At 52.7% G+C, this 27,940-nt stretch overlaps 6 protein-coding genes across 6 annotated transcripts; 3 read left to right on the forward strand and 3 right to left on the reverse strand.

The window, feature by feature from the left end:
• The first annotated feature begins 1,124 nt into the window (after window positions 1–1,124).
• On the forward strand, window positions 1,125–4,533 carry LOC113146682 (mediator of RNA polymerase II transcription subunit 15-like). Its single transcript, XM_026334777.1, has 5 exons — window positions 1,125–2,042; window positions 2,870–2,917; window positions 3,431–3,690; window positions 4,033–4,340; window positions 4,394–4,533. Exons 1-5 carry the CDS (start codon window positions 1,125–1,127, stop codon window positions 4,531–4,533), a joined length of 1,674 nt encoding a protein of 557 aa, XP_026190562.1.
• A 2,119-nt stretch (window positions 4,534–6,652) lies between these two features.
• LOC34620170 lies at window positions 6,653–9,094 on the reverse strand. Its single transcript, XM_022733432.2, has 4 exons — window positions 7,643–9,094; window positions 7,229–7,403; window positions 6,942–7,108; window positions 6,653–6,823 (listed from the first exon to the last, which is right to left on the reverse strand). Exons 1-4 carry the CDS (start codon window positions 9,092–9,094, stop codon window positions 6,653–6,655), a joined length of 1,965 nt encoding a protein of 654 aa, XP_022593444.2.
• An 855-nt stretch (window positions 9,095–9,949) lies between these two features.
• On the forward strand, window positions 9,950–17,603 carry LOC34620169. The gene is made up of 15 exons (XM_026334778.1): window positions 9,950–10,074; window positions 10,320–10,398; window positions 10,880–11,152; window positions 11,422–11,739; window positions 12,501–12,640; window positions 12,970–13,101; window positions 13,343–13,424; window positions 13,551–13,639; window positions 13,737–13,893; window positions 14,281–14,415; window positions 14,553–14,686; window positions 14,944–15,143; window positions 15,560–16,829; window positions 16,966–17,137; window positions 17,382–17,603. Exons 1-15 carry the CDS (start codon window positions 9,950–9,952, stop codon window positions 17,601–17,603), a joined length of 3,528 nt encoding a protein of 1,175 aa, XP_026190563.1.
• A 489-nt stretch (window positions 17,604–18,092) lies between these two features.
• Window positions 18,093–18,488, reverse strand: LOC34620168. The gene has a single exon (XM_022733430.1). The coding sequence runs from the start codon at window positions 18,486–18,488 to the stop codon at window positions 18,093–18,095; it is 396 nt and encodes a 131-aa protein (XP_022593442.1).
• A 1,901-nt stretch (window positions 18,489–20,389) lies between these two features.
• LOC34620167 (late embryogenesis abundant protein, group 3) lies at window positions 20,390–20,818 on the reverse strand. The gene has a single exon (XM_022733429.1). It carries the CDS (start codon window positions 20,816–20,818, stop codon window positions 20,390–20,392), a length of 429 nt encoding a protein of 142 aa, XP_022593441.1.
• A 1,100-nt stretch (window positions 20,819–21,918) lies between these two features.
• On the forward strand, window positions 21,919–27,265 carry LOC34620166. Its single transcript, XM_026334779.1, has 6 exons — window positions 21,919–22,021; window positions 24,130–24,206; window positions 24,323–25,812; window positions 25,934–26,354; window positions 26,523–27,007; window positions 27,118–27,265. Exons 1-6 carry the CDS (start codon window positions 21,919–21,921, stop codon window positions 27,263–27,265), a joined length of 2,724 nt encoding a protein of 907 aa, XP_026190564.1.
• The last annotated feature ends 675 nt before the right edge of the window (window positions 27,266–27,940 follow it).

Genomic DNA, 27,940 nt, shown 5'->3' on the forward strand with positions numbered 1-27,940 from the left:
CTCGCCCCTCAAGGTTCCCAATATTAGGAGCAAGAGGCACATATGGTGCGCTTCGCTGAACCCTCAAAGCACTCTGGGTATTCGCCACTATTTGCACACAAATGGCCCACATGCAAACAACATTGTCTTCTGCTGAAGACCCTACGGTACTGTGCACTGAATGAAATGTACAAATAGCTAATCCAGCTAGTCAGCCCTTCAGTCATTTCATGTATAACACAACTAGCAATTTAGAAACTGTTTTAGCGTAGCTCAGCCGCCTGCAAGTTACTTTGGAAATGTGTAAGGGTCGCCATCCTTACCCGGCAGGCACCACTAGGATCAGTGACTCACCTGAAACATTCTAAAATTATTTTTTCTTAAGGCTTATGGAGGCCTTATTAGCGTATGAAGGGAAGGAGTGCGAGAAAGAGAGAGACGGTCTGGCATATAGGCTTTGGGGGCCCCCTGGGTTTCGGGGTCTGGGGGTTTGGAGGGGAGGTACAAATACAACGGCTCTCCGCCCTATAAAGAGTTAGAACTCACACATTTATTTTAAAGACATTTATACCCCAAATGGCTCCCTGATTAGTACTCAGGCGCCGGTATAGAAGGGATTCTTCAGGGGCCCCCACTCTCAGCAACCCCACCATCGGTCAAATCCCCACCGTGGTACAGGAGCCCCAGTGCGCTAACAGGGGGCTCTTTGCTGCAGCTAAACATCAGAAACAAGTGCATCCCTCTGTTTTGTGTGTTTCTGTGTATTACGCGTCTGCTGGGACCGCTGTTCACTGCTGCTGTTGTAGTGCTGCAGCAACGGTCCACTGCAGCGGCTGCTGCGGCTGCGCAATGTCTTCCTGCCCGTTTTTTTTGCGTGGTTTGCATTCCATCAAATATTCCTTTCGCACTCAGCAAAAAGACTTGCTGCAGCAGCAGCGACAGCACGGAATTTGTTGGGGGTCCAGCTGCGTCTAGGACTGCAGTGACAGAATCAGAAGTAGCGTGTCTTTGGCGTGGCAAGAGCAGCAGCATTCAATACACGCATGCTGCAGCAGCATCGGTTAAAACTCATTGTGAAGCAGCGCATTCCTCGCGATCTGCCTTGGCTTTGGGTGTTAGGTTTCAGGGTGTAGGACTTCTGCAGAATGGCATCTTCCATGCGTTCTCCTGCGCATCCACGTGCGCCGCTTTCGTACTTTCAGCAGCAGCAGCAACAACAGCTGTTGCCTCTTTCTTCCACCAAGGGGCAGACAGGCTCCTTGGGCGGGCCCGAGGCTTTTGAGGCCTGGAAGAGAGACCGGCTAGCAGAACGTTTGCAAATGTCTGCCTTGGGAGACCCTCGGGGGCCTAACGAGGGGCCTCTCGCGTCTCTGAACGGAGGAATCTCTGGAATCAGCACTGGGATAGCTGCAGCAATGGCTGCACCGAGCAGCAATGGCAGCAACAACAGAAGCGGAAGTGCGAACTCCCGCATGCTGTCTCTAGCCACTGGGGGCACCCTCTCGTCTCAGCCGGGGTCTGAGCACTTCTTTTCGCCACTGGGAGGCACTGCAGCTGCCACAAACGCTGCAGGCACTGCAGCAGCTTCTTCTGTGGCACGGAACCCCTGGTCTCACACGAGTTCCCTCCTCGGCACCACACAGCAGCACCAGCAGCAGCTGGACCGGCAGCAACAGCGACTTCTGGCGGATTTCGATGACTCCTTTTCTACCCATTCGCAGCAGCAGCAGCTGGGGGCAGTCGCTGCATCAGCAGCAACAACGGATCCACTGGAGCAAAACAACCAAAATTCACGCCGACGAAGGCACCGCCGCAGCAGCAGGATCTCTCTTAACGCTCCTCTCGAGACAGGCCCTCAGCAGCCGCTGACACAGCCGCCTCACCAGGAACAGCAACACCACTACTTTCAGAATACGGGCTTTCAAGGCAATGCTATGGGCGTGCGCCTTCTGCATCGAGACATAAACCTGCAGCAAACGAGTGTTTCGGGAGGAATCCCATCCTCAGGAGGAGTAAACGGAGGCTCCCTTACCTCGGCAGAAGCGTCTCCTCCCCTGGACACAGCGAGTGGCTCTTTGCTTCGAATGAGCCGGCAAGGCACTTCAGCGGATAGATCTCTCTCCCTGCAACGGTCTCGGGGTACCCGAGTGACCCTGGGGGCAGAACGGCATCGTAGCAACAGCGCGCTGGGTGTTGGAGGCAAATCCAGCACTGAGCTCGGTGGACGTCTCGCGCAGCAGCCGCTTCAGCTGCGGGAAGACACGGCGTCAGACTCCGCTGCAGCAGACGATATCGCCAGGCCTTTGCAGCAGCAGCAGCAAAGCGGCTCCAGCAGCAGCGCGCTCAGACAGCCCAGCTCTGGACTGCGCGAAAACAGCGTCTGTGTCTGCAGTGTACGTACAGTCGAGCCCCTTTACGCGTGTGCTTTGTGCATTCTCTGGGCTGCAGTCTAGTCTCCTCTCTCCCCACGTCTTCTCGGTGCATGCGACGACCTACTCTTCGATGCCAAGGAACCCAACGCAGAGAGCGTAATGCAAATCTGTCAGCATCCGACACAGTTGCAAAGTACAGCAACGATCGCATCTGCTGCGTATTCCCTCCTTGTGCAGGCTGCCTCCTTCATGGCTCGTCAAAAAACACACTACGAGCAGCTGATGCGGCGGCTGGAAATGGAACGGCAGCAACAATTGCAACAGCGTCAAAAGTTGCATGAGAAGGACATGCAGTTGCACCAGGAGAAGCTGCAGCAGCAGCAGCAGCAGCAGATGCTGCAGCAGCAGCAGCACGAGCTGCAGCAGAAGCAGCATGAGCTGATGCTGGTCGAGCAGAAGTTTAATGAGCAACGTAGCCGCATAGAACAGCAACTGTCCGAGGAGCAGCAGGTGCTGCAGCAGCAGCAGCACGAGCTGCAGCAACAGCAACAGGTGCTGCAGCAGCAGCAGCAAGCTTTTAGGGAAAAGAAGGAAAGTTGGCGCTCTGTAGCCGAGCAGAAGCGGCAGGAGGCCCACAGAGCCCAAGAGGCCCTAAGGGCGGACCAGAGACAGCTGGAGGGGAGGCAGGCTCAGCTCCTTGAGAAGGAAGAAACGATCGATGTCAGGAGACGCATACACGATGCTGCTATCGTTATTGCTGCCGTTGTGGCTCGGATCTGTAGAGCTCCACATGCCGCTGTTTACAGCTTCGGGTGAAGATTTTTCGCTGAGCTGTACTGTGCTTGGTGCTGCTGTGGCGCTGTCGCACGGTTATTTTTGTTGTAATGTGTTTGTGTGAGCGACAGGCAGAGCGCTATCAACTTAACGAAGACAGGCTTCAGCTACAGGAGCAACAGTTCTCGCTTGATGCAACAGCCCAGCAGCTGAGGGAAGAGAGGCAGGAGCTATTACAGCAACGGGAGCGGCAGCAGCAGCGGGAAGAGCAACTGTTACAGCGCGAGCTAGAGCTGCAGCAGCAGGAAGCAGCAAATAACGGCTCAAGGGCCCAGCTGCAGCAGCAGGAGACGAGGCTGCAGGCGAAGGAGGACAGCCTGCGCAGGCAGCACCAGAAGCTACAGGAACAAGAGCAGCGACAGCAGCAGCAAGCGGCAGAGCTCCAGCAGCAGCAGCAGGAACTTCAGCAACAGTATGCCAATGTAGAGCACCAGCAGAAGGTACAGCAGGACGAGCTCCAGCTGTTACAGCAGCAGCAGCAGCAAATCCAGCAGCAGCAGCAACTGCTCCAGCAACAGGAAATGCAGCTGGATGCAGACCATAAGAGGACTCAAGAAGCGCAGCAGCAGATCAACAGCAAGCAGCAGGAGCTCGCACGGCGCTTAGAGGAAACAACTGCAAGAGAGGTAAGGGTGAAGCCTTGCGCTGTTGCTGCTGCTGCTGCTCATGGTTTGGTTGTCGGTGTTGCTGCTCCGTCTGGGGGCGTTTGTTGCTGATAAGGACTGTCTGTGCAAAAAGGATGCGCGCTGGAGGGTGTGGCATTCCTATTGGCTTCCTTCATTCGTGTCCTTGCTGTGGTCTAATAGAAGGAGGTCGAGTCAGCAAGGGCCGAATGCAATTCTGTGAGACAGCAGCTTCAGGAGCAACGGGAGGAGCTGCAGCAGCAGCAGCGCGCTGCCGAGGCAAAGGAGCAGCAGCTGCAGGAGCTGGAGCAAGAGCTGGAGCGGCAGCAGCGAGAGCAGCAGCAGCAGCACTTGCATCAGCAGCAGGTGCTGCAGCAAGAGCTGGAGGAGAGGAGGGACGCCTTGGAGAAGGAATACGTTGAGCGGAAGCAGCTGCTGCAGGAGGAGCAGCAACAACAGTTGTTGCAGCAGCAGCAGCAGCTCTTTGCCGAGCTTCAAGAAGAGCGGCAGAATCTGCAGCAGCAATTGGATAGTCAGTTGCTGCGCTTGCAAGAGCAGCAACATGCAGCAGCACGAGAAAGGCAGGACTTGCAGCAGCAGCGTCGTCAGCTGTCTATGGACCAGTGCGACCTGCAGCAGCAGCAACGGGAGTTATCTTTGGCCACGGAGCGCTTGCAACAGGAGGAAGCGCAGCTAGAAGCTACGAAGGGTGCTTTGATTGTTGAGAGGCAGGCAGTGGAGCAGCGCGAGCAGCAAGCCACTCAGGAGATGCAGCATGCAGCACAGCAGCAGCGCGAGGCCGAGGAGGCGGTGCAGAGGCTACAGCAAGCAGAAGAAGAATTGATGAGCCAGCGCCTGCAGCTCCGCATGGGGCAAGAATCTTTGAGGGCAGATAGAGAATCCTTCACGCATGAGTCCCTCCGCGCGTCAGAAGCGCTCAAGGCAAAGGAGAGGCAGCTGCAGCAGCGAGAAGAACTGCTGCAGCGCCAGCAAGAACAGCTCAAGACAGACAAGCAGGCTGTAGGCACTCTCCAGAAGATCACCATTCTTCGGGCTGGGGAAACGGCGGGCAAGATGAAGCGTCCTCCGTTTTCTGCAGATATTCAGATTGCTCCTAAGCTTTCTAGTGCTTCATCTGATGCTCCTTCGGCTGCAGCTGGGGGGGCCCCCCATAGGACACCGAGGGCCCCGGGCGAGGTCAGAGGTGCTAAGCCTCTGAGCAGCAACGCCCCGAAGGGCAGCAGCAGCAGCAGCAGCAGCAGCACACGCAGCGGCTCTGCCGGGAGGGGTAGCAACAGAAGAGGCAGCAGTGCTGAGCCCCGTGCATCTCGTCTAGCGAGTGCTGCGTTGTCAAGTGCAGGGGCAGCCGCTGGTTCTTCCACGGCGGCTCTCACGGCGAAGGCAGGTGAGCATCGGCAAATGGTAGCTTTTAAATCTACCCAGAGCATCAAAATCCTTCCCTGAGAGGTACACGCTGCCTGCCGCACCGTTGCGTTGCTCCTACGCATTCCGTAGCTGCTGCGTGCCTGTGACTGGTTTCACTTTCTGCGCCGCAGCCTCGACCATCACCATGCAGCACAGAGCAGGGGACCCTCCGTCAGAGGCAGTCGCAGACGACACCGCTCGCAAGACACGCGCTGCAATAATAGCGCCTGCTGCACGGGTTCCTGCTCTTATCCCTCCTGCTGCTGGGGCAGCAGCAACAGGCAGCAACAGTAGGCCACCGTTTGTTCACCATTCTCCGTTTCTAGATGAAGGGCCCCTGGAAGAGCTCGACGCCGCAACAGGCGCTCTGTTGGACTCAGCCCCTCGAGTAGGCGCAGCAGCTGCCGCACGTACTGCCGAGGCTGCCGCTGCCTCGCCAAGCTCAAGGGAAATGGGCATATACAACCGAACCCTCCCCAATTCGCGCTTCAGCACAGCTGCAAGTAGGCCCCCAACTTCGCTGCCTCTGCTTTTGTTGCTGCGTTTCAGCATCGCGGCGTAAAGGCCCTGTTGCTATAAGCCGTTTTCCGTGCGCAGCTGCTTCTGTCATTGCTGATGCAGCTGCTAGGTATCATGGAACTTCATGGATGTTTATGATGGTGCAGGCAATTCGGTAGAGAGGAACACTTCGGGAGCAGGTCTTAGTGGGGTTTCCTCCGAAAGTGCAGTGACTGCGCAGCGGCTCTCGAATCCAGGACTGCAACAGCAGGATCCGCGGCAGCAGAAACAGCAGCAGCCATCGACCAGACCTCAATCTGCTTCCGTGAGCACCCTTTCGCAGAGGCAGCAGCATCAGCAAGATTGCGGCGTCGGGGGACTGCCGGAGCGGCCCGTCTCTGCTGCTTTGGGGGGCCCCCAAAGCCTTCCCAGCAGCAGCAGAAGCTTCACGCGTCTTTCGGGTGTAGACAACCTGCTTACGCTCCCGCAGCAGGCCTCTGGAGTCGGAAGTAGTGGGCTTTCAACTGTCTCGTCAGGCCTCAAGCGCCTCGCGCTCCAGCAAGACGGTTCCAGCGGCAGACAGCAACAACCAGCGGCTGCAACATCCACTGCCCTTAGGCCCGCTGCCGCAGTTTCTCTGCAGCAGCGCCTGAGTGTAGGCAGCACCACTTTGGTGGGCTTCGGAGCAGCCGCTGGGGGCAGCAGCGGGGCAGGCCTGCAAGAAGGACGGAGGCAGCAGCGACAGCAGCTGCAGCATTCGATTTGTCGCGAACCCCCACAGCTGCGAAGCAGTCCATCGTCTCCCCAACACCAACACCAAACTCCTGGGTGCTCCCATGGTGCTGCACTTGGTGCGGCAGCCTGCTTGCGGCCGAACAGCAGCAGAGGCAGCACTGGCGAAGGTGCCGGGCGAGCCTCAGGTCACTCCGTAATTTCCCACATGTCGGCTTTCGAGTTTGGCGATCCAAAGGGTGGTCCTCTTGTAGGTGGGGCCCTGCTGCGAGATGGCATGCCAGACGAATTTGCCGCTGCGAACTTTGAGGGCCTGGGAACCTCCGGGAGGCCCTCGTGAAGGAGAGACATGACTGTTTCCTTGGGGGATTTGCAGGCCTTCTCCTGTCCCCTCTATGGTGTCACGAATGCACTGGCAGGGCCCTGGCGCCGGTGCTGTACATTGAAGTGCACGCGCTTCTCCTCTTTATCTTCGCACCTGCATCCCTGGAGCCCTTTTTGTCAAGCAGTTCGCCTGTGCACTCCTCTCTATGTAGACACCGCCGTCGGTCACTCGGTACTCTAGTGTCTTTTTCCTCTCTCTCCGTGGCTTCTCCCCATTCTGTTCCTTACCTTCCGTGGGCTCACAGCACCCGTCCGCTATGCCTTCTCAGCAGGGTACACGGCAAACGAGTGACCCTTTCCTTCTCCTTTTCCGCGGTGCTGTAAGCCCTTCGGGTCGGGCCTTCGCGCCGAGGAGAGGGGGCCCTCTGCGTAAGCCGCTGCTCTCGAGGGCGGGCGTTGAGCTCCCCCAAACCGTTTCCCACCCACTACCCCTGTTTGTATTTAAGCCGAGGGATTTGTCTACGTCTTTTTCCGCTGCTGCACTTTTAACTTGATTTTGTAAGACTATATTTGTAAGGGGCCCGTTAGGGGCCACAACAAAAGGAAAGGCTCCACGCTACCGACAACAAGCGGGAAACGCGGCTTCAAGGCAAACGCACGCTGTTCGGGGTTTTGCTCTTAGACTTAAAAATTTAAGGCTCAGGACTTAGGGCAGAGAGGCACTAATACAGCTAGACAGTTGGCACCTGGCCAGCTGGTGCCCCCTGCAGTGTCCCTCCAGCACAACAGTTCTCCCTAAACGGATGCTAGGGGTGGGTCCTGCTTCTCCACGAACAGCCGGACTCAAGGAGCCACGAGCTGCTGCAACAAGAGATTATCTGTAGCAAGATAGAGCTGCTGTAACCACGATACATTTTCCGCTGCGCTGCTGTTGTTGCTTTGGGGAGGTGCCGCAGCAACAGCCGAGGTGTCGTCGGAGGCTCCCTGCCTGGGCCACCCAGACAATTTTCCGCGGGCTGCTTGCTGCAGCAGCTGCAGCTCCCGCGCATCCCTGAAACGCTTGAGTACTAAACTGACAAGGCCATTTTGAGGGCCCTTGCTGTCGCTGCTGTGAAGACGTTGGAGCCGAGAAGCAGTGATAGCTGAAAAAGCCTCGTCTAGGAGCTGGAGCAACAGTCGGGGAGACAGCGCAGTCACAATCCCAGAGGCCTCCTCCCTGAGAATACTCCGGGCTTTCCGCAACAGCAGCGTGAGCTGTTGTTGCTGCTGCTGGGCCTCTGAAGGCTCCAGTGGCATTAGTTGCAAGACCTCTTCTGCTGATAAGAAGTGCTGCTGCTGGTGGATGGCCGCCTCAACTGCTCCACGCACTTCTGCTGATGAGGGAAGGGGTACTGCTGCCTGCACAGCGGCAAATGCCGGCAGCTGTTCCACAAAGTTGTGTTTTTGTAGCTCTTGCAGGCGCTTCCTGCTGTCCTCTAGAAGTGCCCTTGCTGAGTCTTCTACTGCTGCAGCGGAACCCTTGGTTGGCAATAGAAGCAGTGTTTGCCGAGAGAGACACGTCAGCCAAATTTGCTGCAGCAACAAATGGCTCTGCTCCTGCAGCTGCGGCTCCTCTTGCAGAACACGCCGCACAACAGCCCGCAGAAGCTGCTGTGTTTCTTGTGGCAGCTCTTGCAGCGGGCTGCCGTAGCTATTGCATTGCCGTCCTCCCGCGTGCCTGCTGCTGCGATTACGAGTGCTGTTGCTGCCCTGAGGTGCTCCGCCGTGACATGCGGCATCTTTCTGGTCAGGTGCCTTGAAACCGTCTTGACCATCTTGCTGCTGATGCATGTAAAGCTCACGCAGATAAAGACAAAGGCTGCGATGCCCAAAATGTAGCTCATGGGGCTGCAGCTGCAATAGCGCAGCAACAATGGGGTTAGCTAAGCAAAAGACCACAGAGCCAGAAGTGGCAGCTGCAGCAGGAGCACGACATTGAGACGCCTCCCGCGGTCTCTTGATGCATAGGGGTTCTGCCTTCTTCTCGGGTAGCCGGTCTAGCTCCCGTTCGTGGTCTGTTTGCTGGTGCTGGTTTTGTTGATTGCCCTCTCTCCCATCTGTTTGGGCCTTGTGGAGCACCTGGTGGAGGATGCAGAGCCTCAGGATCTGCAGTCTGTTACTGATTCGCTGTAGAACCTCTTTGTCAAGTGGCCCCTGCTTCTGACCCTGCTGTGTCTGCCGCTGCTCGGGGAAACTGTTTTCCGTGGCTTCAAGGGAGTGTTCCGTCCCCTCATATAGCACAGAGAGGGACTGTAGCAAGTGAGGCATTGTGCTGCTGCGGCTGCTGCTGTTGCCGTTGCTCGTGCTGCTGCTGGGGGTCCCCTATGTCGGTCCACTTGCAGCGCCCCACCAGACAACCCCCTTCTTGGGAGACAGACATTAAAAGAGAGGGCGCTGAGACTGTGTGTGTCTGCTTCTTCATAGCAAACAAGGGAGGAAGTGTTGGCGGAAAACTCCGTGGGGGTCCTGTGAGGGGGTAGGCATATATTGGGGCCCTCGAGGCACCGGGGGCCATAGCAGTGTCTTAAGACTAGCGAGCGATTAGGAGCCTCTCCTACGAACCTTTTGGTGCCTTCATAATTTAATAAGCTTGACACTTATTGAATTTTAGAAGGCTCTCTATTCTTATGGTGAGATCTCGTTGCTCGCCTTGCGGCTCCTGCGCGCAGTCGCTGCCCTCACTCGATGCTGCTTTGGCTACTGTCCAACCACGGCAATATACGGGGTTTCAGGAGGAATATAAGCAGCTTTTGATGGTGTGATACGGTGTGTAGCGTATATTTCATTGTTAGCAATCCGCTATGTGCCGGCACAAGCAGCAGCAACTGGGTCACACTAACCAGCCTTAATGAAAAGCACCCGTTGAAGCGAGGCTAAAACAACCGCATGAAGACCCTTTGAAAAACGGCATCAGAGCAGCAGCGGGGGTGGCTTTCTCTAATGCGCCAGTAGGAAGTGCATTGACAGGAATTACAGCAACCGCTGAAGGTCACTGCTGATGTGGAGGAAACTCGGTGGAAAAAGCCTCGACTGGTATGCAAGTGGGCATCCCCTACCACAAAACAAACAAGGGTTCTTCTGTGCTGCAGCCCTTTTCCTCCGGAGGTGCAACACAGCAACAGGATGGGGGAGGGTGGGGCATTGCCTGTTGGGTTGGTGCACAATACTGAGGCAGCACCATTCTCCGAGGTTTGCGGGATAATCCAGCGACTTTCAGATCCTCACGCCTCCAGTACTGAAAAGACCGAGTACGGCCGACTCTAAAACCAATGCAAACAATGGCTGCTTAGAGGGACACTCTTAGCTGCCTGCTTAGCTAGCCAGGTATACGAGGGATGTTGGGTGACTCCACATGCGAATAGTTAGAAGCATCGACTTGGCAAAAGAAACTTCAAGACATGTCTAGCTAGAGGGAGAGAGATAGCTAACTGGTGGTAGAGTTTCAGCCAGCAAAGGACGGACGTAAGGGAAACTTGTTTGTTTGATGATGCAGGTACTGCATTTCCTTTCTTGAGCGTCTTGCGCCAGATTGCGACCCTTTCCCGCTCTTGCGACTCCTTCTTCCTCACAGAGTCCGCATCACGATGATAGAGATATTGATGCCGAGCACGGGGCAGCGCCACGCCGCATAAGCACGCAGGGATTGAGCGAATACAGGCAGAGAATTAATAGTAGATGCATAGTTATTGAAAGTGGGCGGCAGATGGCAGCATAACGATAGCAGGGAAATGAAACATATGCGGGCTGCTTAGTGCACGGAATGTGAAAAGGAAACGCCAACATGGACCAGCACAAGAGAGCAAGCAGTAGCGATACCAGGCAGATAATCAACCTCAATAGAGGTAGTGAAAGGAAATAATTTTCATGGCTTTTAAGCGAACATGCCGCATGAGCTAGTTGGAATAGACAGAAAATGACGCGAAGGCGCTTGGATGCAATAGGCACTACTAGAATCGTAGCGGCGAAAATAGAGGTAGGGGGGTGGCAGGAACACCCATGCGCACTGCACGTCAACTTTTGATGCCTGTGCTCTGCCTACAAATGTGCTTGCAGGACAGGAGGCGTCCTCCTCTAAAGCTACGTCTGGCTACCCTGATCGGGGTATATGTGGAAGTATTTGCGTTGCCACCAGCTGTAGGTGCGTTGCTACAGTCGTACCGAGACCCAGAAGCAGCAGCAACAATTCGGGATGGAGCATACCTTGGGGCCTGCAGCTCTACAGGATCCTTTGCTGCTGCTGGATCAGCAAAGCCAGGAGACTTTCCCAGCTGCCTCTCAGCTGTGCTAAAGCAACGGATCGGGAACCGGGTCTCTTCAGTTACTGTGGTCAGCTCCAGGAACAACCACCAAATTTCTCTTGACGGTTGGTTTAAGGACATAAGGCCTTTCTTTGTACCTTTGATGTAACGGAGTGACGCTGTTCTAGTGCATAGGAGATGGCAACGGTGTCCCCACAACGTTTGCTGACGTTGGGACCGCAGGTGCTGCTCCTGCTTTCTCCGTATTCTGCTAAGTGTGGCTGCTCCTACAGCCACCTATGTGGGTAGCTGCTTTGCTGGATACTCGCAACGTTACTGCTGTTGCTTCGGTTTCAGGGGGAAGTAAACAAATACTTAGATCTACTGCATGGGGCGGTCTCCTTGCAGGAGAAGACCATGCACTTGGGATGTCTAGTCAGGCAGCTGGGACCTGAGGAGAATGCCTGTCTTATTGGAATTATCACCAAAAACCTGAAGCTGGGGGCGGCAGAAAATAGGCTTCTGCTTCCACTCGACAGGGACGCCAAACTGTTGCTAGCTAGGATATCAGACCTCAAGGTCAGCATCTGTGGGGTATACAGGAAGGGAGTTCGGTGCATTCCGCGACTACACAGAGCATTAGAACAAGCGATGGCTTTGACTCAAAAGGAGAAAGTGATCAGCAGCATAACAGGCAAAACGGAGCTTCATTTATTTGGGATTAAAGTCGCCTGCTGTTTCGTTTGGTTCTGGGACTGTGTAGGGTGTGCTGGATGAAATAGCACTAAGAAGACTCAGGAAGGCACCTGCATCGCTGCAGAAGCTCGCTGCTCAAGACACTCAGGTTAGCGGCTGGAGCGATGCAAACCAGGAGGAGGAGCTTCTATTTAAGCCTTTACGTCCGATGCTAGCCTCGATGTGCCGACAGGCCGACTTGCAAGGGCTGCTGCAGCTTGACTCAGCGCAGTAAGGCAGCTACTGGATGAACGGGGAGAGGCAGAGGCAGTGGGCGTAGTAGGAGAGCAGAGGGAGGGAGATTTAGACTTCAAGGCGGGCTGTGTAGGTCTGGGCCCTAAATTTGTGGGGATTGCAGCCACCATTTCCTTCCATTTGTCTTATTTTCTCCTCTTTTCACTGTGCGCTGTTCCATAACGTTCCTTTGCTGCTTCGTAAATCAGCGGCCTCCTTATCGTGGCCATGCTAGCGTGGCCTTCCTCTTCACTCTTCTCCAGCCTCCTACAAGGGCATCCTGTGTCTATTCCGTGTGCTGCAGGGGGCAACTGATAGTAGAGCAAAAGTGGGATGGAGAGCGGCTCCTCGCCCACGTCTACTGTGGCCCTGGTACGGAGGCCAAAGCTGTGCTCTTTTCACGCAATGGGCTTGACTGTTCCTCCAGATATGGATACACGTCTCGCTGCTGTCCCCAGCAGCAGCAGCATCAGGGAGAGACGGGGTGCCTTCCTGATCTCTGCAGCGTGCTGCTGCAGTCGCTGCTTGGCCACAGTTGCATTTTAGACGGAGAGATCTTCGCCTACGATGCAGAACACAAGCGACCACTTCCTCTCAAAGCGATACGGTGTGTCTGCGGCGTGTGCTCTGCTTGACCAACGTTGTTCGGATCGTTTGATCAATGTCTTGCCCACTTATCAGGTGCTCCGTAACTTCCTGAGACCTTCGTCTCTTTGTTCCCCTTTGCTTCTTCCCCAGCAGCGCTTCTGACATTGAGCTCTCTCCTTTAAAAGTGCATCGCTTCGAAATAAATGCTAAGGGATTAGTCTTGCAGTGATCTGTCAATAACCACAAATCGAAGAGGCGACACACACTTCCTGTAACGCCGCCTCAGGATTTCTTGTTGTTGGTGCCGCTTTTTTGACGTGCCTGTTATTATGAATATTGGTGTTGCAGGGGGGTGGCCGCGGCGGAGACGGCTCATCATTTTTTGGTCTACATGGTATTCGATATTTTGTCGTATAGTAGCCGAGACGGCACAGGGGTGCATAGGCACTCGCTGCTGCACATGCGTCTCTCTGACCGGAAGTGAGTGTCACTTCTGTAGTTGGAGGCAGCACGGCAGCATAAGACGCGAATGCGAAGGAAAGGGTAGGGGCAGTGGTAGATACCCAAAGGAAAAGGGGATTTAGAGAAGTAGCGGAAGGGATTCACGGGCTATGGCATGTACCACATCAAAGATAGACTAAAGGAGAAGTGACAGAGGAGAATAGTGATATGAGCTCTTGTAATTGAAGTTATCTGTGGTTTTTTGTACTGATCCGTATAGAGCTCTTCTTCAGACGGTCCTCAAGCCACATCCTCCACGTCTTCAGCTTGCACCTTTCTCTGTCGCTACCAATTCCCAACAGGTGAATATCATGAATGCTTCGACTTCAATTCGTAGTGGTGCCACCGCTGTGGCTTAATTGCTGTGGGACTGCCTTTAGAACTTTAACTCCTGAATTCGCCTCCGTCTTCTCCTGGTGCCACTTCAGATTTTGAGCAGATTGAAGGAAGTGGTCCATGGGGGTGGCGAGGGCCTCATGCTGAAAGCCCCCTTCTCATTCTACGCATTAGATTCACGGTGAGCAATGCGGAGGACCTCTGCCTGCTTTATCTGCTGCATTTATCGCTGCTCACGCACTCCTGACTGTGGTTTTTCTGCTTTTTGAATGTTGCAGACAGGATGGATGGTTCAAGCTGAAACCGTTATTTGGCCAAATTGGAGACAGTTTGGATCTCATTGCTATAGGGGCGTTTTATGCTTCAACATCGACAGGGAGAAATCTCGTAAGCAGTTCAAACGGCAGCACCAGCGAGCATGCCACTGTAGGGCAGGCAGCTAGGGAGCAGATTCTGCGGCAAAGAACTGGGACACGGGCATAATGGGGAGCAGAAGCTGGAAGGTACGAAAGTTGGAATATAGGCCGAACAGGGGTATGGGGAAGAGAATGAAACAAAGTGCATAGCATGGAGACTTCTGAGAAATATAAAGGGAGGCTCAGGGTACAGCTAGGCAGCAGGAAGTGGGATAGATATAACGGGATGGCCTACATGCAGATTGGAGATAAAAGAGCACAACAGGCAGCTGTCAGAGGGATTGTGCGCTCTGTACACTGTATTTCGGTCAACTGGATAGACTGTGTGCACATTGCAGGAGTCCCGAGACCCATTATCGCACTGCACGCATTTACTTTTGGGGGTTATTGACCCAAGGGACAACAGAAAGGTCCTCAGCTTTTGCAGGGTGCGCTTATCCTCACTTTTACGATTGTTGCTGCCGTTGTGCATGGTTTGACCGGTGATGCCGTTGGTTTCGCTACTGTGGCTTGTTTGTGCGGCATGGCCTGTATCGGTGAAGTTAACTCAGTCTCATTCGTTTGGCATTTCACCCAGAGTCATCCTTCCCAATTCCGTTGATGACTCACACTCATGACTGGATGCAAATCATGCTGTTGCTGATTTTGCGATGACTGTGGCTGTTGTAAACGATGCAGGTTGGAGGCCTCAGTGCTTTGCAGCTCCTTCAGTTGAGGGGCCATCTGGGTCCTCATGCTGTTCGCAAGTCCCCAGGCGAAACACTTGAAAACACCGCCCCTTGGTTATCGTCGAAATGCAAATCCTCCACAAGGCACGCTGTTCTACTGGTGCTAATGCCGTTTCTATCACTTTTCCTGTTACTGCTGCAGCTGCCTACTGCTACGGGTTGGCGCTGTTCAAAGTTAGGGCTGGTTCTGCTGTCACGATCTGAAGCTGGCACTTCTGCGATTTTACGCTTATTCTTCCTCTGCTATTTTCTGCCTCTCTCTCCGCGGCCCGTGTACGCTTGCCGTGCTGTTGCTCATACGAATGCTGCTGCTCTTCTTACTGTTTTTGCTCTTGCATTAGGGTGGATGTGACGTGGCCTCCCAACGTAAGCTGGGTGGTCTCAGTCGGAGGATCCGAATTTTTGCCATCTTCAGATTTTGATGTCGGTTTTACACTCCGCTTTCCACTTTTGATTGAGGCACCAAGAAAGGATAAAACGCCACAAGATGCCATAACGCTGCAGCAGCTGCAAGTACAGCAAGCCTCCCTGCAGGTTCCATGTTATCTTCATTTTCCCATTCATCTGTTCTTACCGCCACTCCCTTATGGGCATAGTCTGCCTTAGTTGAGACCGCAGCACGCTAACGCTTTTCCAGTTCCCTATATGACCTTTGTTGCTCACAGATATGCCGACTGTTGTGGCAGCAGCAACACCCACAGCAGATGTCTAATTTACCTGCGCTGTTCGTTCCGTTGCAGGCGCTGATAAAAAAGAGCTGCTCTACCTTTTTACGAGACGGCGCAGCATCTCCACACGATTCAACTTCATCGAAAGGTACTTCCGAAAAGGCAGCAGAGCAACAAATGCTGCATCAGCAGCAACATCTTCAACAACAGCTGCAACAGTACCAGGAACAACCGAAGCAGCACGAACGGCAGTATGGGACTGATTTGAATGGTGGGTCTTATTTAGGAGCGCCTCGAGAGACCTTGGTCGTGCGCGTTGCTACTGCTTCTCGCGATGAGAAAGAACAGCAGCAGCTGCCGCCTGAACGTCGCCAGCACCGGGACCTGATCGCACTGCCACAACGCTCAGCAAAAGCAATGCATGTGAATGCCGGAGAAGCAATCTCTCACGGATCTTCGCCAAAGAACTCACCCAAAAGTAGCGGCTCTACCAGCACCAACGAAGCGTTTCATCTTGTTTCATCAGTATCGCTGGATCAAAGCGCTACTCGCCGGCGGTACGGTGCAGCAAGACGAGGGGGAGTATCGATTTGGGGTTCTTCATACCGTCTGGTATCCCACATGCTACCTGTTCGGACGACGCCAGCCATATCCCTCGCTACGGGTGCTTTGCCGCTGAGTGGTGTTGAGCTTTGGATCATACATGGAGACAGAATGCACCAGAAAGAGAGACTGGAGAGGATTGCTCTCTCTCTGGGTGCCTCCTTACGCCAGTCACCCTGTGCCAGTCTTTTTGCTGCTATTGCTGCTACTGCAAGCTTCCGTACCTCGGCAGTATCAAAAGCTTTCCCAGAAATCCCCGTGTTGCATCTGGAGTGGCTGCTCGCTTGCCAGCGGCAGCAACAGAAAGTGCTGCTGCTCCCGCGTTTCGTGTTGTATGCCCCCATGAAGGTCTTGAATCATTTGAAGGAGGAGTACGACAAGTACGGAGACGGGTTCTTTCTTGATACTACACCAGATGAAGTGCGACACTCCCTAGAAACAGCTGCAGCAGCTGCTGCTGCGGAAGTCCCTGCTGCTGCCAATGGCAGCAGCACACCCGACAAACTCGCGACTACGACGAGTGCTTTTACTATTGACACTTCGTCCTTAATGAAGGAGCATGAGCAGGGGCAGCAGCAACCAGCTGATAATGGTTCTTCTGATCCTGTAGCAGATGGGAGAGGTTCTCCATCTGGAGGAAGTAGTGGCTATTCTCGCACATGGAGGGCAGTCACTGCAGCGGCAGCGGCCATAGAAGAAATAAGCCCAATTACAGAGCGTACACCTCTGATGCAGTCAGCACCAATAACAGCAGAGTCACTAACTTTTGTTGCAGAGGGGCAGACCAGAAAGTGTTTCAGCAGTAGCAGGGTAAGCCCCGAGATCCGCCTAACAGCAGCAGAAACTCAACTAGCAGCTTCACTGGAGGAAAGAAATAGCCTCAGCAGAACTAAAAGATGTCTTCTAGAAGCCGTTGCAGATCTGCATGAGTCTGCATCAGCCGCCCTTTCCTTGTGGTAGGCGTATCAAGCGTCGTAGATATGCCGGTTACAAAGCTCTGGGTACAGGATGCTTTAATGCTGATAATGGGCAAGGGCCTTTAAGTAATTGGAGCACCATGTGGATATTGACCTATCTGATCTTGTGCTACAGGGGCACCGAATATTTCTTCGATGAGGGAGAAACACCATCACCAGAAGCAGCGGCAGACTACAGCTTGGCTGCTACGGTTACTGTAACGCCTGTCTCACCGAGCATCTGGACTGACCAAGCCGCTTCCACCTCCGAAGTGTCTCGTTTGATGCTGCGGCAAAGAGCCATCAAGGCCATGTACACCGCACTAGGTGGCAGGTATCTGAAAGAACCACATCTAGGGCTGTTCATACATGAGTTGCTTGTGCAGATGCTGCTACTGGTGCTACTGTTGCCCCTGCAGCTCCTATTGGTGATGGTCTTCCTGCCTAAACTGGTGTTGTCACACTTCCTGGCATTAATTATGCTGATGTGTGTGCAGTTTGGCTAGCTCTCGTGCTCGGGCAACACATGTCGTGAGTGAGGTCCCGTACCAGGTAGACGCAGAACCCCGAAAATTGAAAGAGGGATTGCCGAATCTCCCAAATCATGGACGCAAAGAGAAGCATCGTAATGGAGCAGCGGGGTCATCAACTGAACTTGTTTCGTGGACAAGGCTGAGTGACCAAATACACGAGACTATGACTGCACTTGCTGCCTTTGGATCTCACGCTAATACAGGTGCTGATGCACATGCAGTGTGCAACTTTTCACCTTAAACTCTGATATTCATGTAGCTGCCATGCCTCGTAGTGTTAATATTTGCACCAGCAGCCGCTAGTAGCAAATGCTGAAATAGGAAATTCTGCTGCCTACTGCAGCAGCAGCAGCTGTTTCTAGCCCTGCATACCAGGGGCCTAGCCAGCTCGCTATGGTGTAGGCAGACAACAACACCAGATTCCTCGATGCAAATCGTTTTAATGTTCTGGTAACTAAAGCAACCTAGCCTTCTCAGCTAGGGACTTGGTTGGGCCGCCCCTAACAGTGGAGGGCTGTCTGGGGGAACCCTTTTTTGTAAGGACCATCAAGGATTTATCAAGGTACCCGAAATAGAACTTTAAGGTTCAGCAGTTGTACGACGCATGTTGAGGAACGGTAAGCTGCCTACATAGTATAATGGCATTATGTGCTTCCCCTACAAAAGTCTATACAGGAGATGATCCAGCTGTAAAATTCTTGCTAGACTGCGAAATCCAGGACATCTGGATTCATTCAGGAGCAATGAATTCGGCAACTGTGGCTCTGGCGTCTCTAACTGTCTCTGCAGCTGCAGCAGACGCCGCGGCACTTTTTTCCTTTGCTGCCTCCCACGCGGATCCCATAATTTCCCCAGCTTCTGCACTCATCTGCCTCACCCACTCTACTGTTTCTTGAGCCTTGGCTTTGATGGCGTCTGCTGCGTCTGCTGCTGTCTCCCTTGTTGCCTGACGCATGACCTCAGTTCCCATCTTCATATCTGTAACGGCCTCTTCTATCAAAGACTCCTCTAGGGAAGTTTTATTCCCAGGCTGAGACCTTCCAGCAAGGGGAGCCTTTCCGGATGAAGGCAGATGATCCTGAGTGGCACTGGAGGGGGATCCCGCATTCTGGGGTGAGTCCGCCATCTCGACACAACTTTAAGCTGCATCCGAAGGCACAAAGAGAGGTAATATGGACTATAGACTTAAGATTCAATGAAAGTTATCAGAATTAGGGTGGATAGCAGTAATGATTGCCAGGCAAAAAGCAAGAGTGAGAGAGGTGCCTTGGGTACATACCCTGCGCCGTAAAACGACCAAGTGGCTGGTGAGTACGAGCGTTTCCTCCCGGGCTTCTCGCTCGGTCTAGACGACAATTTTCTTGTCCTTTGTGTGTGAGTTAGTGAACACAGCCTCAAATGAGTGACAAGCGGTTTCTAAGACTACGCGATGTCGAGCCAGCTGCGACCCACGGCCACAGTAGCAGCAACGTGAAAGCCGGCTTGTAGTCGAAAAAAGCAAGGATAAAATCTAAGAGCATTAAACGGATAACAAGTGTGTAAGGAATGATTACCAATGCTTTTAAGGTATCGAGAGCGAAAAGGCGCATACTCAGGGCCAGGAAGATCCGCCTATCTCAAGGAACCGAGCTGTCCACACATCACAGCAAAAAACCGCGGGGAGGCGCACTCTTTCTCAAGAAGCATGGGTTATCAACACAAACTTTGTCTTACATGGTTTGATAAATCTAGGCTTATAGTTTACTTTGAGTTATCAACGAAGCAGAAGCCGCAAATCGCGCCCCCTGGTGAGACAGGGAGGATAATGGGTCACCTCAGCTGCTTACATGGAGAGTGATCATTCGAAGCGGAATTTTTTTTTGTATGCCTGAACACATAAAAATCCAATTGCGATTGCAGAGTTCCAGGTGTGGCTTGCGGTATCATACTGAATAATGCTGCGTAATACGCCATTTGGTTGGCAGCTCACTGGACGTCTGATGATATGTATACACCCCAAAGGAACTATGCTTTTCATGGTATCACGAAGAATTTCAGCCACGAATACCGTAAAAGCTGTTGCACACTTTGGTTTTTGCAAGAATTACTGGATTGCCAAGTCTTTAAGGCTCACTGGTGCGCGACGAAAGCCCTATTTCATGCACCTTCAATTCTGGTGGGAGGGGCGAAGGGCCCTGCCTATCTAACCTTTCAGGTAGTAGGTAAGCTATCTTGAGCACTTATGAGCTTAGAGCCAGGCTGTCAAGGCATCTGTGCCTCTCTTGTGTCAACAAATAAGGTTTGTTTGCCCATTTAAAACTTCATGATGAACAAGCTAGGCAGTAAACACGTACGCATACCTACGTTAAGCTGTTAGCAGATCACTTCTCTTTCCCTTTTCAAGTAGTACAGGGTCGCTCTACTGATGTTGAAGCGTACGTAACGCACTTATACAATGCAAGCACCAGAGTGCACCACACCAGACACTAAAGACCCGTGTGCATAAATGCTCACTTGCCGTGCCAACTATAGGCTGTGTATAATGTCGATTGGCTTTGCCTAATTTCAATATTGTTTTAGCTCTCCGAAATTGCAGTTATGCTCGAACTCGACCGCCGATTCACTAAGAAGTTCCATCCAACATTTTCTTGTGTACGATGTGAACCAAACGATTGCCTAGTTTCGTCTTTGCTTAGCACAAAAGGCGTATGCAATCGTAAATATTAAGTCTTTGAATTACAGTATTTGATAAATACATCGTCTTGTAAATTGAACAATGCTTGACGGCTCGTAGGGCCGCGGCTTGACGGTAGGTGGGCAAGGGAGCGATGCACATACACAGTAGAGCCTACGGGATCTATACAAGCCAAAGCCCAGAGCGTAAAGAACAATACATCGCCAGGGATTCTAATACAAGGTTTGGTAGTAAGAATAAGACTGGCTGCCTGCTAGCACTTGTCAGGTACCTACTGCGCAGAAACAAGCCAGGCGATTTGCTGAAAATCGGCGCTTTGTCACCTTCCATGTAAGACCACGCGTATAGAAGCTTTAGGAAGAGGGAGATATAAATTCCGCGGTGTCGCTCCTGAGCTTGCTGAGGCCTTCGGTTGCCGCGTCCTTAGCAGCCTTTGCCTTTTCCTGTGCAGCAGCCATGGCGTTGCTAGCAGTACCAGTCACGCTATCTTTCATGCTGCATGCCTTCTCACCAATAGCCTGACCAACGGAGCTCATTTTCCCCTGAGCCTCTGCAGATTTTTCCTTAGTAGCAGCGGCCGCAGAGCTGCACGTCTCTTGAGCCTTTTCCTTTCCTTGTTGTGCTTTTTCGCAAGCTGAGTCACACGCCATTCCGGCCTTTTCCTTTGCACTATCCTTTAAATCACAGGCCTTTTCCATTATGTCTGATCCTGCGTGGCAGCAAGCCTGTTTTCCTTTTTCTAGGGCTTCGCCCGCACATTCGCGACTGTGGCTCTCCGACATCTTCTGTTCACACGATGTTCAAGTGTCTGTACACTATGAAGCACACACTGCTGCGCAGCACATCACAGAGCACACGGGCAAAAACCCGACATAAGCAACATAGCTTTTGCCCAGTTTGCCTACAGAGCAGACTGTTCAGGCAGAGAAGGGAGTGAATTCGGGAGCATCGTTAATTCTTTTGCTCACACGGGGGGGAGCACGACAGGACAATCTATAATTAAAGGCATATGAACATCATAATTGACCATCAGTGTTTACTACGCATCATAATAATGGGAAAACACAGAGATTGAAAAATGTCAGAAAATGTGCTTGTATTGTTGCATTGGCAATGCAGGGCACAGCGTCAGTAAAAACGTACCTGCAGGAAGTCGATTACTGTAGAATATCTCTCTAACCATAAAATGAATTTTTTTGATAGTGAACGCTTACATACATACTGTTATAACGCAACACGCACGAGGAAGGGAGATCCAGATAGGGCGGAAGGCGCAGGCTTCTAGCGCTGGTGCGCTGCGGCGCAGTCGCAGTTGGAGTCACGCCGTTTCGCTCAATGATGAAATAAACATTTTAAAGTTAGTTGAACCACAATAGACCCTAATTTGACTGATTGCAGTAATAGGAGTGATACATACCATAGGAATATTGGTGTGCTGGCCTAACGTGAGCTTTCCGCCGAGCTGGTGACCACTGGGGATCTGCAAATTTGCAGTTCTCTGAGTAGTCTAAGAGGAGCACCACCAATGGGTTAGCTACGCGCCATTGCCACTTACGCTGATAAGAAATAAACTCTAAGAAATGCAGTGGGTGTACTGACTAAACACGATGCTTTGAAGCCAGGATGGACCAGTACAGGTCACTCGAACACTGAGAAGCAAGGGAGGACCGTGGGGTATCTGATTCAGCTCAGTGCCTACGCTATACCGGATCTTAAATATTTTGTGTTCTAGGGTGAGACACATGAGGCTCTCCTTTAGATAATTCAAGATTTCAGTGATCTTTACAACAACCTGGTCCTCAAGGAACTTTAGCACATTGAGCTGGCCTTGCTGGACCATCGCGTTATAATCCCATATATGCAATATTCTGCTAGTTCCAATATGTTCAATTCTGCAAACAAAGCTTCTGGAATTATTCAGCACTGCGGAACGTTCAACTATTCAAACCACTCCGATGCAGCAATTGCTACTTACGCTGCACGATGTAACGACATAGTAATTACAGTTCTCTAGGGGTCTCATCCATTGAACGTGACCAAAGAAGCCCCAAGCGTGCCTTTGTATACGGGTGGGGGAGGAGCAGCCGTCCTAAATAAAGGGTGAGATTCTTAAAAGCCCTCCGATGTAGCGGGCAAAGCCACGCCAAAGTACTTTCTACTACACCAATTATGCTGGGCTGAATGTGCATTAAGACGTGATTGATACACTTTTTCCTTTGTACTTCATGTTGATTGCAAAGCAGTGTTAGCACAAAGAAGAAGCTGCAGTGCTGTGTGTGTACGCGCGCTAGATGCTATGTACAGCTGGCTGTGACTGCTGGGAGTGCTGCGAGGGTGGAGCTATGCGCAGCAGTTCTCCTCCCCTTATGATGGACGTTGAGGAACGCCAGAAGAGGGAAGATGAACTGGTTTAAAAAAACACTCAGCAACTTTACAATGTTAGAATTGATCCTGGAGTGAAGTATTTCTCTTTAGAGGCTTTGGATGAAGCCATTTGAGTAACCAGAGGAGACCTGCATTTTTAGATGAATGAACGGTTTCCTTGCACTCTGCTCTTTCTAAGACAATTAACATAAGGTGACATTTATGGCAAACAAAGGCTATGCATGACAAATTTATGCGACTTTTAAAGTCTGGAATAGCCTTAGTACTTGATAACGCCGCAAACTCCGAATGGAGATATTAGGCAATGTACTCATCGTATAGCTCATGGTTTGTAGTGGATCCCTCCCATGTGGGCATCAGAGAAACGCTAAACGACGGAAGCTACGAAGGCTCCACGGCGGTTCTGAGCATGCGTGGCAGCTGGGCAAAACTCAAAGCAAACCCTCACTGTTGGCGCTTGACACATTCATTACTTACATATAAGAAGGCTAAGCGTGCAAAGCTAGACAATTAACGCTCGCCGCCGTCAGAATCGGAGACCGCCTGGTCTTCTAGGATCAGAGGATCTTGTTTTCACACAGAGCCGTCAGTCTTCACCATCCTTTGCTGAACATATCCCGTAGTCTATTTAGCCTGACAAAGATCGACTGTACATTCAAAGACGATGATACGTATTTCATGGGTGAGATTTTTTGGCAGAATGCTTGGGTTCCAATTTTGCTACACAGTCCTAGGCTGAAAGGGTCTGATTGAGATGTCGAGATACTTGCGGTTCCTAACACGAAGTTTGACACAGCGTGCCTCCGCTTATTAGCATAAATCGAAAGGGGGAGGGAGGTTTATCTGTATCGTTGTACACCTTTCATATCTGTTTAACTTTCCGGATGAAATGGGGAGTCAGGATGGTAGGCCAAGGTGAGGTAGCATGCGCACACATAAATAAATGCACCGAGTGGTGAAGTCGCATTCACATAGAAGAAACATGGAAAGGGCGCAGGGCAAGGGTCAAATCGAGATTTGCTTGTATGCATGCATACTTTATGTTCGCCTTACACACTGTACCTCATTGCACCCGCCCACAACCATTCCTTCGGCCAAGATTTAGCTGCAGCAAGGTATTCGTGGCGCTCGCATACAGCATGATGCATACAAGGCCATGGCTAGAGTTCTACAAGCCACATGCCTACCGAGGCATCCTCTTTTTTACTTAAGGTGTTGGACATCCGTGACCACCGACTTGAACCAGTGTAATAGCTACTAATGGAGGAAAAGACAAGAGATATGTCGGGCTCCCGCGTCTCGTGAGAACTTTGGGAACCTCGAACTCTATGGTATCTCCTGAGACTGTCCCTGTGGAGGGGTCCTAGCTTAGCCAATCTGTCTGCGCCTGTGGCTCTACCCATGCACAGTAATGCGGCAAAAAAGATTAAATTCTGTTTAATTCAGAGGAAAATGGCAAACTCGAGGAGACGTCATTGTGCTTATCTCTCTACCTTTCCCCTCGTCTGTCGGGTCACTCGAACGCTGCACGGCCCCCTTGCGGAGCTTGCGGGGTCCTGTGGTCCCCACCCTTTTCAAACAATGTCCTAGGACAGCCCCTCAGAACATTTACACCGACAATTCTCTGGATCTCATTATTTTGGGGCTATGTAGCGGCCTTGAGCCCCCATTGAAGCCCGGTGCATGTTTACTCCCTTGGTGTGATGAGCAACCGGGGAAGCACCAGCAGCACGAACGCTTGCTGCTGCAGTAGCAACCGCTGCCGGCTATGCCACCTTCCCCAAGGCGCCCTGCTGCTTCTCTTGGACCTTCTCCCGGCAGCAGACTTATACACGCTCAACACTTGCTGCTGTGCGGCTGCTGCTGCCTTCCTCCCTCGTGTAGCGCTGCAACGGCTACAGAAAGATTTCGGAGCCTATGGTGCTTCCCCGCTATTGCCACCAGGAACATCCACCCCTGGTGCAGCACCACGGCACGAGGCTTCGGCGGCCCTCGGAACGCCCTATAGGGGCCTGCCATTGACGCAGGTACCGCCACAGAACCCTCGACTGGTCAATACCCATAACAGCAGAAGGAGCAGCAGTAGCATATCTTGCTGCTGTTGCTGGGCCTACAATGCGGCAATAGAAGCACGGAACGCCCCTGCCGAGGTATACAGGCAGCTCTGCGCGAACCGTGCAGCAAACGTGCAGCGTCTCGAGGCCCTTTGTCATATGCAGCAAAAAAGCAGCTGCCGAAGGGATAGTAGCAGCAGCTGTATAGTAGCAGCACATCCTCGAGCACCAACTCCACGGGCGGTGCAGTGCTGCGCCGCTGCTGCAACAGCAGGCGAATCCGTTGCGTGCCGTGTATTTTTTCAACCACAGGCAACAGCATCTGCAGGAGCAGCATCAGCCGGCAGCCCGACGGCTGCGCCGGTTGGTGCATTCTTCGCGCTAGAATCCGACCAGCTTGCCGCTACGTGCCTGGCCCCATTCGTCTTCACGCAAAGATGTGCTTCCTCTGCGGCAGCAACAGCATCTGCAGAATCAGCAGCAGCCTCTTGTGGCGCGGATATAGTGGAATGGAACCTCTTTGGGTGTCTTTTCTTCCCGGCACCAGGGGAGGGGACTTCCGCCTTACTCATTGCAGTTGATTCTGGACGGAGCCCCACTGCTACAGTGCATGCGTTGCAGCCTCAGCAACGAGAGCCGCACCAGCAACAGCAGCCACGGAGTGCTGCAGCAAGCCGAGCAGGCCAAGAGTTACTGTTGCAACTGTTCCATCTCTCAAGCCTTCGTGCACAACGCCTCGTAGCCGAAATACCTTTGGGAGACCTTCCGGCGATTACACATTGTTGCTACCTCGCCAGAACGGTCCCTAAACAGTACCAGAAGCAGCAGGAACAGCGGCAGGATTCTATTCAGGAGACGATTGTAGCTGCCTGGGATGCCACTGCAAAACGCTTTATAGTTGTCCAGCTGAGGCCTTCTCCCACACTGCCGAAGCATGAGCCATCTGCTGTTTCTGTGGAAGTCTCAAACACTTGTGCTGCACCTGTTAGTGCATCACGAAGCGAAGGAGCATCTCTGGACGGTCCTTCAGCAACAGCGGAAACAGCAGCAGCGGAGGCCGCCGCTACTACTGCAAGTGCGGGCCTTCCTTTAAGCAGCAAATGGCGATTTATATCATTGGACGCCATTAATCGCAGCCGCCAAAGACAGCCGGTTAGGATGCAGTTGGTACAACCCTTTTGTGTCGGAGCCGCACGCACTCAACAGCAGGGATGCCAGCAGCGGGAGTGTGCGCATTTGGTGGAGTTGCCAGCGCTGCTGGTCGGTTATAGCGACGGGGCACTTTCGCTTTTGCAGCTTCCACAAATGCAGGAAATACAACTTTTGGGACGAACGAGGTACGCTTGCAGCACAGGAAACTGCTTCGATTGCGGCTGTGGCTGCACCATTGAATGCTGCTCCAACTGTTGTGGCCCTACGAAATCGTTTTTTTGGCACGCGTGGTCTTAGGGTTTGGAGTGTGTTATGCAGGGGCTCCGCGTATTTTTCGGAGTTTGTGGATGGTCGAGGCCTTTGCCGCTGGGGGGATATGCTGCTGCTGCTGCAGATCGAATGTCACTGCTGCAGCAGCGGTGCCAGCAGTGACACGGGCAAAGACAATGGCCTCAAGCTACACGTCTTCCTTTTAGCAGTATGCGATATCCCTGATCTGATAGCAGAAGCTAGAGCAAAGGGGGCTTCAAAGACGACTGATTTCGGTGCTCCTCATGTGGATGATGCTGAGGCCGAGGCTGAGGATTGCATGGCAGTTCACATCGGCTTTTCGCATACAAGGAGGACCTCTTCAGCGGGTCTAGAGGCACCGGCTCCTGCCGGTGCCGGAGCAGCACCTGAAGAAGCCGGGCCGGATAGTGTTGAGCCGTCATACGAATTGCAACAGGCAAGCGGAGCAGGAACTGGAACACAGTATCGCCCCGTCTCAGAGCCAGTAGTCGCGGCTGTTACGAAAGTGCAGCGACATCTGAAGCACCAATCTTTGGTGTTGCCCATGTAGTCCCCATGTCCTAATACGGGTAATGGGATGTGTGTGTGCCATCTGCTAGTGCAGCTGACGTTCAATGGGGAGGAGTCCATAGTAACCTTCCGGCATCCCTCCTGCATTTGCTTCTTGACCGTACACCGCATTTTGCAGGGTCATCAGCAGCAACGGCTGCACCAGGAAAAGCTTAGGTGTGGTGTTGCTGGCTTATGTTTCCGAAATATTCGCACAGCGTCCACCAGGGCAGGGGCTTCATTTATCGTACCATACCTTGATGAGACCGGATGCACCGCTGCAGAAACGACGTCAGCATCAACATCACCGGTGGTGGAAAGAGCTGCAACGGTGAGCTGCTTGCTCAAATGGAGTACGTTCCCACCTATGAGCCCTGCAGGTTTAATATCTGGCTGGTCTGATGAAATGGGTTCAAAGTGTTGGCAGGAAGGGCAGCATGTACTGCAGCCTACAACAGGGGACAAATTAGCCTGCCTAGCGTTCAAGACCCGCTTGGCGTGCTACACCCCCCAGCCAGTCAGATGCGTTGCTTTAGACAAGCAGTGCTGCTTCTTTGCTTTTAAAGGGTCTCCCAAGCTCTATATGCATCCACTAGAGTGGGAGCTACTAGGAGGAGGGGCTTTGCCTACAGGTCAACTACGGTGTGTAGACACCCGAGCGGTCAACGAACCGGGTCTGCTTGGGTGCCCGTCTCTGGTATCCCCTGCCCGGCTAGTGGGAAGAAATGGGGAGAGGGAGGTTCAGCAAATGGCGTTACAGCAATTGCATATAGTGGGCCCATTCCTTGTTGCTGCTAGGATGCACGAAAGATTGCAGCTGTTGCTGCTGCCGCTGCAGTGCCAACAACAGCTTGACCGCGACCAGCAGCTGTAACAGCTTGAGGAGCGAAATTACCTGCCATACCATTCGCTGCGCTGAAAAGCTGATGGGCCATTGAGACAGGAGGAAATCTTGACTGCTATGCGTGAGTCCGTCGAAATGTTCGCTGCTTTCGCCACACTTGCCTTCGGCCGGAGTGTCAAATTTAATACCAGCGAAACTATGTTATAGCGGAAAATCTGCCGTTGACTCACGGATTTTTATCGACTAAATTGTTTGTAGGGCGGAAATCGGTCGTGTGCCTCGGCCGGGAGTTTGCGTCTTTCGTTTAGGTCAGCGAGCGGGACGCTTACTGCTCTGAGACCACTGCAACAGTTGGGGGCTCTCAGGTGGCCATTCATGTATTTACGTGCTTCTTTGGGCAACACAAGCAGGAGCAGCAACAGGGGTATGATTGCTAAAGCAATGCACAGAGGAGAAACATGTTTTTTTGTAAGATCTAAACAGTTCACACTAACCTGAATTGTTCAATCGCCGCTGAATAATCCAGTTTTGGTGGGCGAAGCAACAGACTACTTTCGCTACACCCTGGCTCTTCACAGCACAGACGGTTGCGGGGCTTTGGGGAAAATGTAGACTTGACTCACCCACAG

Source organism: Cyclospora cayetanensis, unplaced genomic scaffold, assembly GCF_002999335.1.
Source record: "Cyclospora cayetanensis isolate NF1_C8 unplaced genomic scaffold, CcayRef3 CcayRef3_contig_5, whole genome shotgun sequence".
Classification (NCBI taxonomy): domain Eukaryota; phylum Apicomplexa; class Conoidasida; order Eucoccidiorida; family Eimeriidae; genus Cyclospora; species Cyclospora cayetanensis.

Coding starts and splice junctions, on each gene's coding strand:
- LOC113146682 (XM_026334777.1), top strand. CDS start 1,125: ATGGCATCTTCCATGCGTTCTCCTGCGCATCCACGTGCGCCGCTTTCG. Junction 2,043..2,869: donor CGTCTCCTCCCCTGGACACA/GCGAGTGGCTCT, acceptor GCAGGTGCTGCA/GCAGCAGCAGCACGAGCTGC. Junction 4,341..4,393: donor TCTGCAGCAGCAATTGGATA/GTCAGTTGCTGC, acceptor CGAGAAAGGCAG/GACTTGCAGCAGCAGCGTCG.
- LOC34620170 (XM_022733432.2), bottom strand. CDS start 9,094: ATGCCTCACTTGCTACAGTCCCTCTCTGTGCTATATGAGGGGACGGAA. Junction 7,404..7,642: donor ATCTCTTGTTGCAGCAGCTC/GTGGCTCCTTGA, acceptor TGTTGTCGGTAG/CGTGGAGCCTTTCCTTTTGT. Junction 7,109..7,228: donor CTCAACGCCCGCCCTCGAGA/GCAGCGGCTTAC, acceptor CCTGCTGAGAAG/GCATAGCGGACGGGTGCTGT.
- LOC34620169 (XM_026334778.1), top strand. CDS start 9,950: ATGGGGGAGGGTGGGGCATTGCCTGTTGGGTTGGTGCACAATACTGAG. Junction 12,641..12,969: donor CTTCCTCTCAAAGCGATACG/GTGTGTCTGCGG, acceptor TTGGTGTTGCAG/GGGGGTGGCCGCGGCGGAGA. Junction 15,144..15,559: donor AGCCTCCCTGCAGGTTCCAT/GTTATCTTCATT, acceptor CTTATTTAGGAG/CGCCTCGAGAGACCTTGGTC.
- LOC34620168 (XM_022733430.1), bottom strand. CDS start 18,488: ATGGCGGACTCACCCCAGAATGCGGGATCCCCCTCCAGTGCCACTCAG.
- LOC34620167 (XM_022733429.1), bottom strand. CDS start 20,818: ATGTCGGAGAGCCACAGTCGCGAATGTGCGGGCGAAGCCCTAGAAAAA.
- LOC34620166 (XM_026334779.1), top strand. CDS start 21,919: ATGTTCAATTCTGCAAACAAAGCTTCTGGAATTATTCAGCACTGCGGA. Junction 22,022..24,129: donor TGCTACTTACGCTGCACGAT/GTAACGACATAG, acceptor TGGTGTGATGAG/CAACCGGGGAAGCACCAGCA. Junction 25,813..25,933: donor CAACTTTTGGGACGAACGAG/GTACGCTTGCAG, acceptor TAGGGTTTGGAG/TGTGTTATGCAGGGGCTCCG.